The following is a 21,622-nucleotide window of genomic DNA, read 5'->3' on the forward strand; positions in this document are numbered from 1 at the left end:
AAAAATAAGGAAAAAAATGCGTAAGGGGGAAGAAGAGAATCGTTTTCACGTTTATTCATACAGTAAGTAGTAATTATCAATGTATATATTCAATACCTCAGCGAGGTTCTATTGTCTTCAAAAACGATAGAACGCATACATAATTAATCCTTTTGCATGCATAATAAATGTATCGAGTTATATGGGAATTTTTCCAAATATGGGGCTGTAAATAGCCTACATAACTTTCTGATTTTTTTATTCAATTTCTTGTCTAGACTAGTTTAGACTACTCGAGCACTCATGATGTATTAATTTGCCAGACGAAACCAGCTTGTTTTTTAAGAGCCCTGCACCTTAAATTTTAGTGCATCGCAAACCTTCAGATCCTATGTATAGTAATGGCAAGCGTTGTTTTCACCGACTCGAACCATTATCGCACTTTATTACCTGTAGACATGAACACAACCCGGCCCAGTCTTGCAAGGAAATCGCGGTAAGTGTCATGTGACACTGAATTGACCAATAAAACGAAGCTATATCCAAGTTTGGAAACCTAGAGCTCTCCTGGGAACAAAGCAGGAAGTTCTACCTCGATTCGTACGGTTACTGTCTGTATTTAGCGACGGACGCGTTATTTACGTTATTTGAGTTGATTTGGTTTTAAAGTAGTGTCCTTCAATCATGGGGTGAGGTCATCTTTTCACCAAACACGTCACCATGTAGCCTGCCATCAACATAACGGTGAAGAACGTTTGTTTAGTTGTAAAGACAGTTGCCTCGTGGGTTTGTGTCTGCTCGTCGATCGATCAAAATTAAGAAGGTAAGCGTTGAGAGTTTACATTAGTTTTATTCTCCAAGGTCTGCTTGAAGCTTCCAGATTAGGATGAAGATCTTTTTCAATCATTTTGGATGTGTTGCAATGGTATCTTGAGTTTAACTAGCCCGTGCAATTGCAATGGGAATCTCAGCGCTTACTGGCAGCTCGTTTGATCGCTAGTGTCACACACGGCGAGCCCAATCGATGAAAATCGATCATTGGAAGGCAGTCGCTAATAATCAATCGATTATTATTGATTGCCTCAGTTAATCGACGAAAATCGATACTCACAATTTAAATCCTCTTAAGTGCTATCGAATATATCGATTGTCATTGATTGTCATCAATATCTTACTTGGCAAAGTCTTGAAATCAAGGATACTTTCAGTTGTCACGTAGCTTTTGCATTCAGTGCGTGTTAGGCTGGCTATATAGTAATGGACGTGGTTGTGATAGAGGTAGTGAAAGGGTATGGATGAGTGTGAGGTTATTGTTTAGACAGGAGAAACATTTATCTTGGGAAAGAAAATCGGTAGCCGTGGCAAGGTATTCTGCATGGTTAGTTCCAAAGTCCTGACAACTCAGACAAATTCAAAAAGAATTTGCCAAACCCCTATGGCCACTTGAAGCAACTATTGAATAATAAGCATTTCTTATTAATGCGAGCACTACCTCTTTCAAACTGTCTCTTCCAAATTGAAATGCTTGTTCATATGTTTCTTGAGTGCCCTGCAGTTGAACCCTTTTGGAAAGACGTTATAACATGGTGGAATACCAAGCATTCTGACCATATTAATCCCAATTACTCTCATTAAATCATTATCTTCTCATTTCTAAATACCATATTACCGTAAAGTTCCGATAGTAACGACCCCTGAAAGTAGCACCCCCCCCCCCCCCCCAGAATTAACGTCAATTTTTTGTGGCCGCTAGAAACTGGAAATAAAAATTATAATAACATCTCTACATTACCGAGCTATCTTACTGTTAGAGGAGCTCAAATAACAGTGTTTCAGCCAGAAAATTTTACTTGAGGGCCAAAGTGGCCCCAGAAGATCTTTTTTAGGGGCCCATTTTTAGAGAGAGTTTTTGTTCATAAAGAAATAATGAGCACTAATCATTAGGTACATTTTACCACTTTTGGTCACGTGCTAAGTAACGAGTTAAATAATAAACAACAGAGTCAGTGTTCTAGTGATTTCAATTATTTGCATAAGGAAACAAACGCAAGAATAGATCTTGGATAGGCCAAAAGGAAAGTATAATCTAGTAGCATGCTAAAGATGAATGGTCAGCATGTTCTGCGTGAATGTTCCAGGTATTATTTTATGTAAACAAAGCCATCTTTGAGTAGTCTGGGTGGTTATTGTCAATTTTTTTAAATCGATAACAATCGATATTCCTGAAGACAGGAATTATTGATCGCCAATATCAATCAATGGCAATCAGCGATTGACATTGATATCGATTGAATTGATTGATTTCCGATATCGATTTTTATCGATTGACTATGCTTGGCGATCTTGAATGCATGACAAACAGCAAGCGAACAATTTTTAGCCTTTTGAACAGATACCTATTGGTTGGTGTACCTTTTCACGTGAAAGATCATAATTGTATTTTTACAAAGAGATAAAATTTAAGATTTACATTTGAGGATTTGATTGTTTATTTAAGAATGAATAACATGACCGCGTCAACATGATGTGACTGGCCAACATGACTGGCGAGTGAAGTTTTTGGCAGGTCAAGTCTGACACCATTCTGGCCAGACATTGTCCGTTGACCGGCCGTTATTTTGAGCCCTGAAACTTCACCACAAAGTTACATGTGCAAAACTCAAATCAAAATTCTTGCTTTTCCTGGGTTAGCTTAATTAGGCTTTTAACAACCTGGTCCAGAGCTCCAATTTTAGGCTTGGCAAAATCTCTATATTACCAGAGAAGCAAAGCTTTGAGGGTAAAATTAATATGCTAGTTTTGAGAACATCAAACATCCAAGGGGCAGCCATCAGACCGATAGTTCCAAGACATCAGCACTCTATTGTCTCTATAAATTTGAAGTAAAATTGTAAAAACTAACTGTTACAGCTATGTATGATCTATTAAACTAATAAATATATGCAAAATTGAGTCACTAACTTGTCAATAATGTTATTTTAAAAATTCTGTTAATTTGCATTTCATGCATCATCGCAGTTTCATAATATATTTTGTATTGCTTTTTGAGACTCTGGAATTACCCCCAACTAATTGAATAGTCTTTAATTGTGTTTGTGTTGATAACATTGAATACTTGATTTGTTGCTGTCCCTAATACATGTAAAGTGTTTTCAATCCTTCAGTGTTTTCTTCATCAGTAGAAAGCTACCACTGATGTCCATACTTATTATAGCAGTCCTGAAATGCACACTATACTTTTCATTATCAGCATTAAAAAACACAATTTTGAAGTGCTTGTCTCTATAATAATATTACTCAGTACTCAGTTTTGAAGAGGTAACTTTTAATGTCTAGTTTCAGAAAATATTTGGGTGTTCTCCATCATGCCAAAGATTCTGGAAATTTCGATCGGCATTCAAATGGAAAGGTCCGTTTCGGTTTCTTCTGATCGTAATATTCGGGATCACCTCTAGAGGTGGTCCACTTGTTTCAGTCGGAATATTCCGACCAAAATTCGCCGTTCCATTTTTGACAAACCGGTTCTTTGCCCTAATTAGGTAATTCAAAAAGGAATAAAAAATGGCAAGAGCTATTCTTATTGGTTGGTCCAGTTTAATTGGAAAATGTCGTTCCATTTTCCTCAAGTATTCCCACTGATCTCTGACCAGTCGGTTTGGCATAATGGAAAGCACCCAATGTCTATACTGTCCCAGCTCTCTCCTCCCTGGGAATCACTGGAAATTTTGGGGGAGAGGAGGTTCCAGAGTCACAATTTCCAAAGGAGACAGGGTTTCATGCAGAGCTTGGTTTCTGGAAAGTTTCCTTAGTTTTTAAACAGTTTTAGCAAGATGTTCATGCACTACATTGTCAGAAATCATTTACATGTAACATGTTACAGGCCCTCATTAAACTGGTAAAGTCACCAGTTGTTTGTAACAAATTTATGTGACTGTATTTAGCAATGCTATTTATAATAAGTACATGTACATGTAGTACTTCCTATGCTTTTATGATATGTGTAAATCATAGTTGTAACACCAGGTATTGAATGATGAGTCTTGTTTAATTGTTCTCCTCCTATTGGTCTTCTGTTTTTTAAAGGTTCAGTCAGTGAGTCAGTTCAAGTAGTAATGTCTGGTTTCAGTTTGTCAAAGCGTGTTTGTAGCAAGACTTGGTGAGTTTTTATTTTAGCTATTCAAGATTCTTATAATTAAAAAATGTCCACTTTAATGGAGTAGTAAAAAGGTTAGAATTATTTTAAAATTTGTTTCAAGGGTAACATGCATGTACGTTGTAATCATTGTCTAACAGTGTGTGGAAAATAATGAGAACCAATTAGATTTCCAGATTTGCAATAAACCAAGGTTGAGTGACTACTAAATGTACAGTTAAAATTTCATTTCCTGCTTTCACAGTTATGAAATTAACTTCAATTATTTCTGTTTTTCTTTTTAGCATCAATTTTTAAAATTAAAGGCATCCTGTAATGTCGAGGTTATCAAAGGTAATTTTAATATAATGTTAAATTATGTAATACTTTTTCTGTGTTCTGAATTTTACTGTATTCTACTTGTTGTGCAGACTTTGAATCATCAAGCTGTCATAGTGTATGTTAAATACAGGCACATGACTTTATTTTAATGAAAATTAAACACAGCTGTGTGACTAATGGATCTGTTTTAGTTTGAGTTTTAAGTTGTGCAGTGAAAAATATACAAGTTTCCTTGTGAGTCACCAATACTAAAGACAATGACCTGCAGACACAGACTGTACATACATATACATGTCACATATATTGATATTGATGGCTGGTTTACTGTCAAGACCTGAAAGAAAACTTGATTAATTGTTTAAAGACCCAGTTTTGGCTAGACTTGCCACAAGTCGACCTTCGCCTATTAATCTCCCTCAAGTGAAGTGAGAGGGCGTTCTTCAAGTAGCAAAGTTGCAAGCATGAGCGACCTAAATCATGAGAGGTTGATGTGTTTCACTTGTAGGGATGTGAATCAGAGTGTAAATGTTTGGCGGGAAAATCATGAATGACATTTCTCACTCTTTTCTTGTGCTCTGCACAGGATTGTCCTGAAAGCAGGTCTACATGTATGTGATTCCTATGAAAACGTGAGCACTGTGTGCTAACTCATAGAAAATTATTTGTACATAGTGCATGGATGTAGTCAGCTATAATGACATATGGCGTGAGCTGTTCCATTGAGTAACACCTCCCGAAAAGATGCCACCATGTTTAGACTGTTGTAACTGATTGAGAATTACATGTATTTTTCGTAGACCAGATTGACCAGAGAGCTGCATGACAAATGCTGTAAGCTTATGTTCATCTTGTGCTGACAAGAATTCAAATTAACTAACAAAGACAGAGTTAGTGAGGGAGATCTTTAATTCAGTAAAGCTCTTTTGATTAAATAACGTGGAGAAAAAGGGGTCACAAATTAAGGCCAGGCTTTGAACTCACTGTTGCAGCTGCGTCTTAGAATTTTTGTCTTTTATATTTAGGTGTCTGGCAGTGCAGCCTTTGGCAGTGTAGCCTCTACATCACAGGAAGGCCCAGAAGAAGAAGCTCCTGCTTCAGCCTCCAACAGAACCTTGAATGTTACCATGTTAAGTAGTGAATGGAAGTCAACAAAAGGAGGCTTGTCAACTGTCAGCAGAGAACTTGCAATACAGTGTGCTAAACACCCTAATGTGGAAGTTAGTGTTTATATCCCAAAATGTAGTGAAGAAGACAAAAAGATTGCAGCTAGTCACAATGTTCAGCTCATGGAAGCACAAGAACTGCCAGGGTATGAGGCAGTTGATTGGTTGGCTTCTGTTCCAGAGAACCATGCCATGGACTGTATTATAGGACACGGGGTACCTCTTGGTCGACAAATACCACTTATAAAACGGCATAATCGTCATTGTAAGTGGATTCAGATTGTCCACACTGCTCCTGAAGAACTTGGAATGTACAAAACTTATGCAGATGCCATTGCCAAAGGTGAGAAGAAGCATCAAACAGAGGTAAGACTCTGTGAGATGGCTGATCAGGTTGTAGCAGTTGGACCCAAGCTGGCAGATGCTTATTCCCGGTCTCTTCGTCCTAGTCAAAAAGATCAAAAAGTTCTCACTCTCACACCAGGAATTTTCACTGAATTTTCTGAAGTAAAGCAAACCACAGAAGAAGGAAACAAATTTGTTGTGTTAGTGTTTGGGCGTGGCGATAGTGAAGATTTTGAGCTCAAGGGATATGACATTGCTGCTAAAGCAATTGCTGAATTGAATGATATGTCCTGCCATCTAATGTTTGTTGGTGCGCCAAGTGGAAAGGAGGAGGAAGTTAAAGAAAAATTACTTGGTTATGGTATATCACCTGCTCAGTTAACTGTTCGTTGCTTTGATGAAAGCAGAGAAAGGCTAGCCAAGTTATTGTGTGAAGTGGATCTAGCCATAATGCCATCAAGGACTGAGGGCTTTGGATTGACTGCTCTTGAAGCCTTATCTGCAGGCCTGCCTGTACTTGTAAGTGGTAACTCAGGACTTGGAGAAGCTCTCAAGAAAGTGGCTACTGGCTCAAATTGGATAGTGGCTTCTGAAGAGCCTAAAGACTGGGCAAAGGCAATCTGTGCTGTACAAGAAAAAGGCAGAGATATACGACTTGAAGAGTGTGAGATACTTCGAGAAAAGTATGGTGCAAAGTACAGCTGGCAAAAGCAGTGTTATTCTCTTGTGGAAGCAATGCAGAAAATTAGTTTTGGTATGTTTAGTTGCCTATGAATCTCTAAGTTAAACCAATAATATTATTCTCTAAGTTTTCTGGAGGCCTTTAAACAGGACACATCTCTACTTGTATGTGTTAGGTCCTTTGCATGTATTCAACAAGTGTATTCTTTAAAGTGCCATTGAAACAAAATTTTCATATCTGAGATTTTTACGTACTGATTAAGTTTGAACCTTACTTACAAGTGTACATTGTCAACTGTTTTTTTTTTTTCACAACCAATTAGCAAAAACTGCTTTTTCATGCATTCGAAGTTCGCTGGTTGAGCCCAAAATTGGCAGCCATCTTGGCATAGCCAAAACAGCCTTGTGACGTCACTGGTTTTGTTACTCTCGTGCTGTACTGAAATGTGTAGCAACTGTTCCAGAAAAATAATATCCCTACCCACTCCACGGAGGGTCATGGAAATTCTGAGGGGTATGAGGGTCTGAAAGAGGCAAATTTCCAATGGGGAGGGGGTACACAAAAAGTTTTCTTTCCAGAGGGTTTCAAATTTGATGGAATAAACACTATCATTCTTTTCCAATAAATTGAGGTAACCAAACCAAATACGTTCCATCCGTTGAAACAAACTTTTGTAAGTCTTTCATGAGTCTTTGTCATATATTTTCCATTATTGTTCCCACTTTGGACAACGCAGACAGTGCTCCCAAGTGGCACTTTCTTTGGACATCAAGTTGAACAAAATGCCAAAAAAAGGTGCAGCAATACAATGAAGTTGACAACATGTACATTTTATGCTTTAAAGATCGTGCTGTATTTAGCTTAAACACAGCTGTTGCTTCTTCTGGAATTATTCCTGCACTGAGCTGATACACTCTATTTATACTCTGTATAATCATCTGTTTGTACTTGTACACATGCAAATTGTTCTTGTTAATTTGGTGCAATTTCAGATCTACTGACTAGATTAACACAAGAGTTTGTAAATGTTAGCAAAGTGGATTTGATGCCATATGTTCTTGAGCTACATGTAACCATGGACGGAAAGGAGCACTGGAGCAGTAGCAAAGATTTCATTTGCTTTTTAGTTACCCGGTAGTTACCACTGATTTTGAAAACATGGTTTATGTCTTTTACACATGAAACATGTGACATTAGTGATAAAAAATACTTACTAGGCGTTTTGCCATCTTTTGCAAACCACAAAGACAAAGTGTGTGACATGATATAGTTCCTTTGCTAAAAGACAAATTTTTAATTTAAACAATATTTGGCAAACATGTTTTAAAAATCATGTTACGTGATGACATACTTTCCTGCTGATAATCAGAACCTGCTCAAGTCTTGACCTGCAAAAAATACTATTGGACAAACCTACATGTAATCTTATTCTACACTTGCAACCTACAAGAATATACACCTGTAGTAGAAATTAATATGGGTAATAGTGAGGTACCTTTCGCAGTTTTGCCATCAAAGCTAAAAATTAATAAGCATGAATATCATGATGTGTAAAGTAAATTGATATGTTGTTTTGACTATGGATAAATTAAAACTTCAACTCCTTTATTTGAAAGAACGTAAATTTTCTGTACTTTCCTAGATAATTGAATGAAAACTTCTTTCAATTGAATGAGGAAAAGGTCAGCTGTTTTGCCATTTGGGTGTTAAGGGTCTCTAAGTCAGTTCCAGTGTAGTTCAAACAGTTAGACTAGACAAGACAAGACTAGCCTAGACTAGACTAGACAGCCTTTATTTCGACACGATAAGGACATGGCATGAAGATCCATGCTGAAAATGAGTGACAATATTATTGTGTTTAAGTTTCAGGTCATGATAATAAAGATTAAGCAATCTTGTCTTTGAAGTTTCCAATGGTGTACTCAAGGTGTTCAAAAGGTGTACTTAACTGTTCTAATCTGTCGCATTCATTTTGGTGAATCTTAACTCTTTGGCTCTCTCCCAAAGTCTAAAATGTGCATTGCTGTCTCTGGTGGGCCAAAATTACCAGTAGAAAACTAGTAGGTCAGGAAAATACGGAGAATAAGCCTGAATAAATCAAGTGAAGTTAAGAGAATCTATTGTGTTTTGTGTTTGAATACAACCAGTGACGTCACAAGGTCCTGAAACTCTGTTCCAGAGTCCCTGAATACCGTTTTGTTCCAAAAAGTCAATTTCAGCAGCTAGAAACAACATTTTCCATTTAAATTTGACAAAAACAATTAGTTCACCATGATTATAAGCATGTTTAAAATTGGGTGAATAAAAAAGGTACATGAATTTTGTTTCAGTGGCAGTTAAATCTTAATTAAAAACTCAGTGGAAAGCTAAATTATAAACCAGGGTTCATACAGGTCATGGAAAACCTGGAAAGTCATGGAATTTGTTATTTCAATTTCCAGGCCTGTAAAGTCATGGAATGTAAGTGAAGGTCATGGAAAGTCATGGAAAAGCAATATGCTTAGCAAAAAGACATTTTAAAAATTGAAAAAATAACAGACAAGTCAGAAACAGGCTATAATTTCAGTAGAAATGGACACAAGCAAACATTTTATGCATTGTAATGTTGGAAAATACGTTTAGTAAATGATTGTTTTTGTGCTGCCGTGAGAACAACTGCTTAACTTTGGTCATGGAAAACTCGGAAAGGTCATGGAAAAGGTCATGGAAAGTCATGGAATTTTAATTTAAAAGCTTCAAAGATACGAACCCTGTAAACTTGCCTTGTAGTAAAAAAGACATCATTGTGTTTAAATACAGAAACAGGTAAGGATTGTTGTCATCTTGATAGTAATGCCCTCTTCTTTATTAACATCCAATAGAAACTTCTGTAGCAAAGCATAAAGGGTCATAAAGTGTATTTGAGACTTTCTGATTTTATTACTACATAACTATAGAAAGCTACAACAATGAGAATTGCAGAAGCAAAACGTTTGCAATGTAGCCACATTTTATAGAAAGAGTCTATCACCTAAGAACTATAGCATTATTGTGCAAAGCCTAATGGGTGATACATGCAAGTTACTGTTTTCTATTAAATAGAAAAGAATGAAGAGTAACAAAGAAATTTTTCTTTGTTACTTTGTTACTTTGTTACTTTGTTACTCTTCATTCTTTTCTATTGAAAGTCTAACAAAGGATTATTTCTCAGCAGCTTTTCTTGGGTTACGAGTTGAATTCGAAAATGTCAAACAGAAAGGACCCAGCTCACAGGATGAGGCATTGGATTCAGCAAACTCGGCAAGACCCAAGGAAGGAACCAAAGAAACAGCAACTACATGTACTGCGGTAACTAATGATGTTGCACAAACAGATGCATACATTCCCACATCAGATGAAATATTTCGTTCAATTGTCATGAGACGCTTTCGGATGGTGCCACCATCTAGTGCACAGGAATTTGAGGACTTCAATGAATTTATGACCACTGTGAAAGGTATTATTACCCAAGATGTTATGGTGGGCAGTTTGCTGATCACAGTGAAGTGTAGGTCACTTCAGGTTCTTGAAGATCTCTGGACTGATTATACATCTGGACTTCTGAATGAAATAGTACAAGGCTGTCTTGTAACAGATGATGTCCTAAATGACCTTGGCCTATCTGAACTAAAGCTTTTTACTTCCATGAGAGAAGCTGATTACAGGGCATGCAAACAAATCCTCCAAAATTCAGGTTGGTTCAGACAACCTAAGGTATTGTATACATGTACAAATGAGATTGTCTATATGGCTTTTGTGGGTGGGTGGTGAGCCATGCATCTCGGGTCGTACATCCTACATCCTACATCGTGGGTCAATGCATCCTAGTTCATGCATGTGTGTTTAGGATCCCCATGCAATATTAACTAATAATGAAAATCAACCCCAGATATCACAGTAAATTGATAGTTCTCTTGATTAGCAAAATTATTAAGAGTTATTTTTGTGCCTGGAATGGAAATACACACATGTGCACATACACGTGGGTAAGATTATGCTATAATCAAGGTCTCGTATTTGACAAGTTGGCTACCCAAGTCAATACCAACTGGTAGTGAGCAGGGGTGGGGATCTGTGTAACGAAATTAATGTGCGAGTACACTCAAATATATATATTTCTTGACTTATGAACCTTTCCAGGATTTGCAAATCTCCATTGCATGAGCCACACAACTATGTTGACCAATTGTGAGGACAGTTGGCCAGCTACATTTTTTTAAACATCAGGGTTTTTCTAGACTTCAAAAACTTATAATTGGTTTGTGTGTCTGGAAGGGAACTGTAAACAAAAAAATTAAGGAGGCCTCATGGAAGCATGACAGCAAGGTGAAGACATGGAAAGCCTGAAAGGCAGCCACAGATCAAAGATATTGTTCAGCTGCATTACTGTGTGAAATTTATATGAACAGCACTTTTGAGTTGAACCTTTTGACACCCAAACATGGCCAATGTAAATATTTGACAAAAATCCTGCAATGAAAAAGATAGAGAAATGAATAGTACTATACATAAAGCACTGCTTGAGAGGTTTCGTTTAAATGGTAACTCGATGGGATTTTATCTGCAGACTCTTAATTTTGTCTTTTCATAAATTAGTATGGACTCTGGGAGAGATAGGGTCACTAGATAGCTATAGCCTGTAAATACACCTTATATCTACAATATTGTTATATGTACTTGTAGGAGTCATGTCCACATCCTAGCCTCTTGTATAAAATTCTGAGCCCTCAGAAATTGCAGGGGATGATTCAATGCAATACTGTAGCTTGGTCTATAAGTGAAGAGGTTGATGCAACATTTTCATGTGAAATCTCAAGTACGCTCTTAGAAGCCATGCGTAAGGCTTACAGTAACCAACGAAAACACTCGTTACTGTGATGTGTCTGCCACCTTTAAGACATAACTTCATAATCAAAATCCGTTGTGTTAAACCAGCCAAATTTTCTCTGTCTGTTCTTTCATTGTTTGAATCCTGTGTTTAAGTCAAATGAAAATTGCTTTATTGTTGTAAATTTGTCTTTCATTTTGGAAGACTGTACAAAACACTGCTTTCAGCTCCATGCTGAAGCTGGACAGACTGCAGTGGTCATATCGTATGATTCAAAGCAAAGCAAAGAGCCAAAGAACCAAAGATCCAAAGATAAGAAGACAAGAAGAAGACAAAGAGATGATGCATCAAGCTGGTATGACAAAGCTGTTAATACAGAGTACCACAAAGAGGTGATGCCAATCCCCAAGGGCAAGGCAGGACTTCTTATAGGAAGAAAAGGATGGAGAATAAAAGATATAAAGGAACAAAGTGGAGTTAAAGAGTTAAACATCAGAGACGACCAAGTCCACATAAGAGGAACAGAAGAACAATGCTTAAACGCAGAAAAGATCATTAACATGATTTTAAAGGTACTTTTCAAAAGTCCTTTCTTTGTTCTAATTTTGTACATGTTCCTGTCACTGACCTAACCAAATTCCTCACTTCCTTCTTCTGCAGTTGTTTCTCCCTCCCCCCCATTTCTTCTTCCTTCCTCCCTCTCTCCTTCCTTCCTCCCTCCCTCTCTCCCTCCCTCCCTTCATTCGTTCGATCATTTGTTGCTTCCTTTTTCCTGTCCTTCCTTCCTTCCTTCCCTCTTCCTCCTCCCCTTCATTCCTTCTCTTCTTCACCCCTCCTCCCTATCTCCCTCCCTCCCCAACTCCTTTACTCGTTCATTCCTTCATTCTTCCATATGTCCCTTCCTTCCTCCCTCCCTCCCTCCCTCCCTCCCTCCCTCCCTCCCTCCCTTCCTTCCTTCCTTCCTCCCTTCCTCCCTTCCTCCTTCCTTCCTATTTCCCTCCCCCTGATTCCATCTTTTCCGATCTTCATTCGTATGTTTGTGCTTTTTTGTTGACATCTGGTTAGGGAGAAGACAGCCCTGATCAAGGCTCATGGAAAAAGCTGGACTTCATACCCAAGAAACATATGGGGGAAGTTATTAGAAGAATCAGCAGGGAATTAAACAACATAGAAAAAAATACTGGTGCAGCATTGAAAGTCTCCAAAGGAAATCAAACTCAGTCGCTCTACATCAAGGGATCTACTGAGAGTCAAATGAGAGCTATCCGGAAAATAAAGGAAGTAGTGGTTAGTCTTGTCACATCATTATAGTTAGAAGCACCAAACTTATCAACAAAATTCACTGGTAAAAATTGTGACATAATATAGATATGTACATTCTTGAGTTCTTCCAGAAGTGAGAATCGAATATAAATTTATTGGAACGTTTCCTTGGTGGTCTGCACTCCTTTACATGTGGTTCTGTCAGACACTTGTCACAGCTCCATTGTTGATAGCTTATTGTATTTTTTCTCGCGTAGAATTTGGTAAGACACTTACACTCAGGTAAACGCACAGTTCAGCTTGTCCATGTGGATACGACCCAGTTGGATCTGAACAATGAGTTTCATCTGTCCAGCACACCACTTACTTGCCGCTCGGGTGCAGCTATCTTTGAAGTGAGACCAATAGAACTTCGTTCACAAGATATGGAGGTAATTGTAGTCTAAAAATAATGTAGCTGAAATGTAAAAATGTACATAAACAATCTGCTTCGAGCACGGTGTCCTGATTGTGGCTCTAAAGGCTGGCGCTTATGTTGGGTTTCCCGTAGCATGAAGCAAGTAGCTGTATTTGAGTTATTTAGACTCCTCCCTGGATGTGATATATCAAACACGAGAGACCGTGTTTGACCACATTTCCAAACACCGAGAAGAGGGTTGAAAATAAAACGTGCAGTGGAGTATTTTTGAGGAACTTGGAGGTGTTTGGATAGCCGATGAAACACTGTCTTGAGCGTGTGATATATCTTCTCAATCGAATCTAAAACTAAGGAGAAAACGGAGAAATAAAATCGTAAAATCTATGAATTATTTATGTGTTTGACAAGGGATGTTAGTCCATCGCTGGGTTATCATCCCCAGTGTTTCAATTGCCGGTACCCATTTATACACCTGAATGGAGGTAGGCACTGTGAAGGTTAAGTGCCTTGACCAAGAACACAACACAATGGCCACGGTCATTGTTTGAACTTGGACTGCTCGATATGGAGTTTAATGTGTTAACCATTTGGCCACTGCACCTCCGTAATTTAGTGCACATGATGTAGGAAGCTAAAACCTTGCACAAGTTGTACAGACTTTTTTGGATGAAAATCTCATAGGCAGCCTAACAAATTATTGATTGAATGTTCAGGATATGTCCCCTGGCCTCACTGGAATAGAAAAATTGAAAGATAAACTCCTCATGTTGTTAAATGACATTCACAAAGAAAAGGAAGAGGAGAAGGTCATGGTAGACATATGGTGTCACTTTGGCCACGCCTACATAACAAGGGTTGATGAAGGTGAGTGAAAGATTTGTTGTTTTTGTGGTTACTATAGTCGTCATAAACATGACGATCGTGTTTGTTAGCAATGTTTGGCAACACATTACGAAAGCAGTTCAGTGCTGCCTATGGGCCACATGTGGTTATTTGAATGTCCACTTGGCTAACTCTTCCCCAGGCGTCCCGCATGGTCGTATTCGCTGCGCCTGGTGTTGTGGAGGTGCTCCCTGCGTATAACTAACGAGGCAGTCCAGGTGGAATATTTCTCTCATTTATTTTGTTTCAGCTGACCAGACGGAGGAATATTTCACTCTGGGGGAAATCAAAAACAAACTCGAGGAAGAAAAGCCTGATTGGATGTCAATCTTTAAAGAAGGTTTAAAAAAAATAGAAGTTGAACACATTGAAGAGAGTCTGGAATCCCATGCAGTTAAAGAGGAAATAAGATACGACTTCACCTTCTACACTCCTACTTGTCGATATGTTCGTGTCAAGGTACTTTTATTAATTATTTCAAATTCCAGTATTAGCTTTAGATTTCTCTCGTTCCGGAAATCCTAGGAGGGCAGGGCTGCAAATAATTTTTTTCTCTTGAAAGGACACATGTCCTCCTGAGACACCATTTTGGTCAGACAAAATAAATTATGGTCGGACATCACCAAAAAAAGTAAGATTTACTCATGGTAGATTTTTATTTATCCTTACCGTACAATGATTTATGATAAAAAAAAAAAAATTGTTTGGACATCATGTCTGACCACAGCTGGGATTTCATCGGACATGAGCAAATTTTGGTCGGCCAATATCTGATGACCGACTGTTATTTGCAGTCCTGCGAGGGTGTAGAAATTTTGCTCACGTGAACAGCCCAGGCGGCTTAATACGCATTTTTATCATCCACGAAAACATCCTCACAACTCTCATGGTAACATTATCCGCAGAAAGACTGGTTACTATGTCTAAAAATAATTTAAGGACGTTCATGCGAAAATTTTCCAGTCGATAGATTTTTAAAATTTTTTACTGCTGTCTGAAAATGAGTTACTTATGTCAGAAATGCAAAAAAAAAAAAAAAAAAAAAAAAATGGGGGTCACCGACTTCGTTTCAGAGATAAAGCGTGTGGGAAACTACCCTGATTTTGAAAAATTGACGCACCTAATTCAGCATGGTCTTCAGGTGTCTAAAGTTAAAAATATCGAAGGTGAGTCAACGGAGGCAAAAGATCTTCGTCATATTTTGTAGAAGTGGGTCTGTTGCGTAAACTAATTCCAAATGTTGCCAACATCTTAAAACTTAATCCTTCAGGAGGCATTTGATGCCGCCGCACAGATAAACGAAGAGCTAAAATGAACGGAATTCATTGGTGCATTTTGCAAAAAAATCAAACTTCTTATCTATAGATTTTCTTCATTTTTTCACTAAACGTGAAAATTGGTAAAAGAAAATGATCCATTAACAGAAAATAGGGGTCACCAAACGTCCAAGATCGTTAAATCCAGGCAAAGCTATGGAAATGGCCATGTGCCCTATCATTGTTCATTTATTTTACTTAGCGCACGCTCGATGCATGACGTGGCAGAAGCAATTAACGCGAACGTCCTTAAGGTGATTCCCTAGTAAAAGAACCCGCCATAGATTTCCGATGAAACTTGGTATGCTGTTGTTACAGGACAAGGAGATATTAAAAACGCAGTAAAAAGAGGGGGTCACCGTGCGCAACAAATAAGCTCGATTATTTTTCAATGCAGCGTGTTATATCACACAGAGTTTGACTTTCTTTGATTGTTTATTCATCTACGTCCCAGAAAAATGTCTTCAAATAGCCTGCATTTTTTTATCCTTTAAAGGAAACATAATTTGGACATGCACTGTTGGGCCCGTGATGTCTCCCTCTGTAGTATTTATTTCATTTGAAAAAAAAGGAGCCATAGATTTCTGCTAATTTTTTTTTCCTCAGGTATTGAGGATATTGTTCTCATTGAAATTATGAAATAAAAAGTGGGGGTCACCGTGCTCGTTTAAGCGAAAATAAGCATTTATTTCGCTATCGAGCTTAGTTTGAGGGAAATCTCTTAAGTTTTGTACGCGCACTCGCTCAAGTGCGCGCACTAATAACGCGAAAATCGTGCGCAGTAGGGATGCGCAATGCAATACTAAGGAATCACCTCAATGTTACCGTGTGCCTTCACAGTGAAAAATTTTCAATTTTCGTTTTTCTCCGCAAAAATAAACTTTGAACTTCTGAGCTTTCAGACCAAAACAAAAAAAATTAAAAAAGAATAAATATTAACAGAGAAAATGGACACAGCCGTTTTCTACCAAGTTTGTGTTCTCGCAAAAGTTTATTTTCGCTGGATGGGAACGCTTTGAAGAGTTAAAATTCGAAGGCCATTTGTCCGGTTTCACTCAAATTTGATGAGTTGAAAGAAAGACAAAATTGTGTTGGGGAATTTGACAATTCTAAATATTATTTCATTGAGAGTCATTTCTGCACAGTCACTTCGTAACTTTTAACAGCGATTTTGAAAATGTTCTGTTACTCTCTAGTGCAATCAAACAAAAGAAAGCACAGACACGGTTTTAATGCGTTTGGGTTCCTGAGCTTGAGAAAACTGTAAAATTCCCAAAATATAAAAGTCGAAGTGAGTTGGAACTTGAAAAAGATTATGAATACCTTCCAATTCAGACTTCGCGGAAAATTCGATAATTCATTTTCTGAAAAACCTCATAACATTTTTGAACAGTAGATTTATAAGTTTCAATTTGATTACTATCTGTGATGTAATCACGAGGCGCCACATCCGTTGGACCGGAGACACCCCTGAAGTAACACGGTCACCTTAAGAGGGATTTCCTTCGAAACCAGGCCTATATGGGGGGCTTAACTCTATTACCTCTCCTCTCTTGATAAAAGAGATCTGGAGCAGAATTTATTACCGTGGCAGCATTATGGTGTATAATTGTGCCTTAGTGTGTGCAAACTCTCCCATATTTGTATCGTTTTTCTTTTTTTTTGTTAATTTTCAACAATCACCATTGTCATAGATTTTTTCATGTGATGTTTCTTTTTGCACGCTGTTTACATCACATGATGTCAGCCATAAGTCTTTTGCCACTGAAAAACGAAACACCATCTCTCCAGCATTTAAAACGGAATTTCAAATGGCTCTGATATGTTTTTTGAGTGCCATTTTGGGTACTACTTTGTGGTGAATACATGTCTGCAATGCCGCCATTGCGTCCTCAGTTCTCTTCCTTAACTTTTAAAACTAATTTGACAGGTATGGCTTACCGGAAAGGATGATGGCGGACAGGAAGGAGACGAAACAACTTCAATGGCGTTCTCTCGCAGTGCACCCTTCAGTGTTATGAATGTCATGAGTCATGTGTTGCCTGATGGGCAGGGCGATTCATCAAATACGCCATGTTTTTATATGTGCTCCCGGAGTCAGAAGAGAATGAAAGTGGACATCTTGATGCCATCCAAGGAATGTGATTCGCAACTGTTCATTAAAACATGTAAGAAATTAGAGAGAGAGAGACAAGCAATTCTCAAACTCATCAATAATTGATCCAGTTGAAACAAAGGAGACTACAGCCATGACGGTGGCTGGGTATCTGATTACTCTAGAGTTTCATGATTTTGTTTCTCAGTGTTCTTCTAAAGTTTAGTTGCGACTGCACCAAAGCAAAAATATCCTAGAGTATTCAAGGTGCTCGCCATACGTGATGTACCCCATATCCAGGCATGTACACGTGACGTATTCAAGTTGAATTCAGAAAAAACAGTTCGGATTCTCAGAGAATATTCCAGGTGTATTTCGAAGTACACGTTCCTGAATACCTCAGATTATCACATGGCAAGGTAGTCTTGAGGTAAATCCGAGCGTTCTGATTGGTTCTTTCTTGGTTGGGATTTTGTCACACGGACCGTTTCCATGGAAACGGTAATAAGCTGTATTTTTGGTTTTCATGTCATATAATGAACTACTTACTAACCTAGCTTACTCGAGCCGTACTGAGGAATATTGATCCTCGATCGTTTTTGTACGGACCTTGCATTTCCCAGTACGGCCCGGTTAATTTTAATATTTTGCTCTACACGGAGTGCACCGAGTCGTATTCGGGCGAATTCGGGTCCGAATGTTTGGCTTTTTGCGCAGTGGAGAGGTTTAGGCCGTTTTAAAGCGAATTCTATATGTCATTGATATATATAGGGAAGAACTGAAGCTAAAACTCGTGAAAACTGCTTTGGTAAAAGGTAAGGTGAAGTCTGCCTACAAGCCAAGTGACTCATCAGGCTGGAGCTTATCCTGGTTTCTGTAGCATAAAATTACTGGGAGTATTTCCCTCCCCCCCCCCGGATGGGATGCTAGTCCATCGTAGGGCTACCACCAGCATTTAGTTCGTGGGTACCCATTTATACACCTGGGCAGAGAGAGGCATTGCCAGAGTGAAGTGTCTTGCCGAAGAACCCAACGCAATGTCCTGGCCAGGGCTGGAACCCCAACCGCTCGATCTGGAGCAAGTGCAATAACCATGAGGCCACCGCGCCTCCCACGAAAATTACTTTAAAACGGTCTAAACCTCCCCAGCAACATTAATACTTAGCGGGAGCGGGGAAAGGCGTTTCTATTGCATTCTTTTCCCGCCGTTCTTCCAGCAGCTAAATACGTTTGTTACAGTCCCTTATATATTCACGTTGTTTACAATATCATAACTAGCGGTAAAAAACGACGTTTCGATCTCTCTGAGATCATTTTCAAGTTGAAGAAAAAACGAATCTATTTATTTATATATTCATTTATTTATTTATTTATTTATTTTTTTTTTTTTTTTTTTCAGGCCCGGTTGGTCTTGTTCCTAGGACGCCTCGAGCCGAAAAAGAAGACAAAATTTTAGAAAGTTATCTCATGGGAATGAAGATCAAGGAAGGTCAACTAATTCTGCCACCAGTTTCCGAGCGACCAGATGGGTTTGACCTGTTTTATCAGCGGCGAAGTCGAAGAAAGATTTATGAGTATGAAATGGATGACGAAACGTTTACCTTGCTTATTTCCAAATATCAAGAGAAAACTGTGGATGCCGCCGAAACTGAAGGAGGGGGCTTTGAGGAAATAGCTGCAGAGGTATTGTGTTAATTGCCAAAATTTACACTGGGACTTGCATCTTCTCATAAATGACAAAGACGTTTCCGCATTTTGTGAAACTTGTTTGCAAGATTTCAAAGAACTCTATGTAGCCTATGTAGCCTATGTAACTTGACTCGAACAAAACCTGAACACAAGAGGCTCACCGCTCGCTCACTCAGTCAGTCTTGTCACTCAGCCCGAGTCAGTCAGTGGATCAATTGACGGGTCGGTCGGTCGGTCGGCCGGCCAGCCAGTCTATCCGTCCGTCAGTCAATCAGTCAGTCAGCCAGCCAGCCAGTCAGTCAGTCATTCAATCAATCAATCAATCAATCAACCAATCAATCAATCAGTCAGTCAGTCAGTCAGTCCGTCAGCGAGAAAAAGGTGTTAATATAGGAATTAGTATAGGTGTTAATATCGTTGCTTTCTTTTCAGACTGACATTCATCTTCACTGTAAAGAATGGGACCGAATGCTTGAGGAAGAAACCTGGGAACCAGAGCAGATTGTAGCCAAGTTACCTACTTTCTTACAGTTCATGCGATCAGTTCAGAGCAGTGTGGCACCATGAAATGCCACCTGTAACAGGATAGTGTGAGTGGAGACTGAACTTCTTAAATTAAAAGGAGCGGTTTTTCAATCACTAAAGTAAGTCAAGTGTCCAGTGTAAATAGCCGTGCAATCAACAGAGACTACATGTAGGCGCTGCAGTCAGTGTCCGTATTGTAAACTATCAACGAATTTTTCGCTACTAAAATAATTAAAGAAAATAGAAAATTTGTAAGTAACCACCCAGTATCGAACTCGAAACCTCTGTTTCCTAACATCCCTCTTATACTACTACACTACCAGAATCTCCGCAAAATTGAATTATAAAACTTGACTTTCTTAAATATTAATGATAGAGTTGCCCCAACCATCAAATAAAAGCTAACTGCAAGCAAACCAGCGTGAATATGAACGATTTAGCAATTGGTGTGCGCGTTTTACTCCATCAACAAATCATAACCAGTTTCTACCTGGTCCAGGCCTAAACTATAGGAGATATGGCATTGTCCATTCTGAAAGGCTTGGTTACCAATGATGGCATCGACCGTTAAAAATGGCATCGACCGTTTACGAAACGGAAATCCGCGCAGGCGCTACTGTCATGTTCCGCTCTTTCCATTCCTCCAAAGATCCCTTGGAACGTTTCAGAGAATCCGAAAGCTGTTGAAGTTCTGAAACTCCAATCACTTAGCCGTATGTTCTGGAAATTTCGGGATCAAAATCCAATGGAAAGGGAGTTTTTGGAAGAAAGTTTCGAAATTGGGGTATTCATTATCATCTCTTTAGGAAATTCGGAAACATCATCGAAAAATTTAAGCCGGGAATTATGGTTGAATGGAAAGCACCCTGTTTATAGCACCATCTCAAGTAGTTCAAAAATGTACATCGATCACAACAAACTGAAATTGAAATTAACAAAAGGTAAGGATGGCGAGGACGGCATTTCTTGTTCCGACATCTCACATAGTGTAAATAGTGTCCCCAATTATAACTAGATTTTTGATGCAAAGTACTGTCTGACACTTAAAATTAACAAAAGGTAAGGATGGCGAGGATGGCATTTCTTGTTTCAACTGATCCAACATAGTGTAAATAATGCCCCAATTGTAATTAGTTATTTTTAAGCTAATTGCTGTCTGACACTTGTAAAAATAAAGTCTTTCACTTTATTTTAGAGAACGTTTTACAATAGGATAGCGGTAGTAGTTCAAATGTGTACAGCGATAACAACAAACTTGACAATCATTCTTTAATTTTGTAAACGAAGGCTGAGTTGAATTAAAATTAACAAATGGTGAAGATGGTGAGCACCGCATTTCTTGTTAAAACATCCAGCATAGGACGTTATACAATGGGACCGTGGGAACCCCGCTGGAAATTTGCTCTCCTTCATCTCGTTTGCCCTGGATTCCATTGCTACACCCAGACAGAGTCTTATTGAGTTGCAAAGCTGTTGCCTAAGGAAATTTTGAAAGAAATTTTTGGGCTCCTTACTTTAAAAGTTAGGAGCCCGGGATAAAATTTGCCGTGGTCAATCCTGGGGGCTGGAGAGGTCGAAGAAGGCGGGGTTGGGATGGGGGTTGGAGTGAGTTGTGGAAATTTAGAGGAGGGGCCCAGAGGCAGTCCCTTTGTCTCTGTTGGGATTTTCCATGAGACACTAACATGGTCCAATATCAATCAAATTTTTGGAATGAAGCGTTCAGCTAAGTGATCAGCTCATGACTGATGAAGAGGACTATTTATGATCAAACTGAACAAAATAAACAAAATTCATAATAGATGTATCCATGCAAGTGCTCAGCAGCCTTTTTTACAAACAATTTATATTGCTGCTTTTGTTTTTGAGTTTTGCGATTCTATTTTAACAAAACAAAAGATGGTGTAGAAATCATGAAATGTAAGCTGCAAATGAACACAAAAACAAA

At 38.5% G+C, this 21,622-nt stretch overlaps 1 protein-coding gene across 2 annotated transcripts; it reads left to right on the forward strand.

Annotated features, from left to right (window-relative positions):
• Positions 1 to 522: 522 nt before the first annotated feature.
• On the forward strand, positions 523 to 20,996 carry LOC110069400 (uncharacterized). 2 transcript variants are annotated; one of them, XM_089287253.1, is made up of 13 exons: positions 523 to 802; positions 4,063 to 4,135; positions 4,417 to 4,465; positions 5,476 to 6,715; positions 9,834 to 10,355; positions 11,694 to 12,061; positions 12,555 to 12,776; positions 13,010 to 13,183; positions 13,884 to 14,034; positions 14,303 to 14,511; positions 17,299 to 17,536; positions 18,863 to 19,146; positions 19,585 to 20,996. In XM_089287253.1, exons 3-13 carry the CDS (start codon positions 4,448 to 4,450, stop codon positions 19,717 to 19,719), a joined length of 3,561 nt encoding a protein of 1,186 aa, XP_089143379.1. In that variant the 5' UTR covers positions 523 to 802; positions 4,063 to 4,135; positions 4,417 to 4,447; the 3' UTR covers positions 19,720 to 20,996. The 2 variants fall into 2 exon arrangements, with proteins under 2 accessions (XP_089143379.1, XP_089143381.1); XM_089287255.1 differs by having other exon boundaries at positions 9,837 to 10,355.
• Positions 20,997 to 21,622: the final 626 nt, after the last annotated feature.

The sequence above is a fragment of the Orbicella faveolata genome, unplaced genomic scaffold (assembly GCF_042242905.1).
Source record: "Orbicella faveolata isolate gen_17 unplaced genomic scaffold, um_ofav_v1 contig_14, whole genome shotgun sequence".
In the NCBI taxonomy this organism is placed as follows: Eukaryota; Metazoa; Cnidaria; class Anthozoa; order Scleractinia; family Merulinidae; genus Orbicella; species Orbicella faveolata.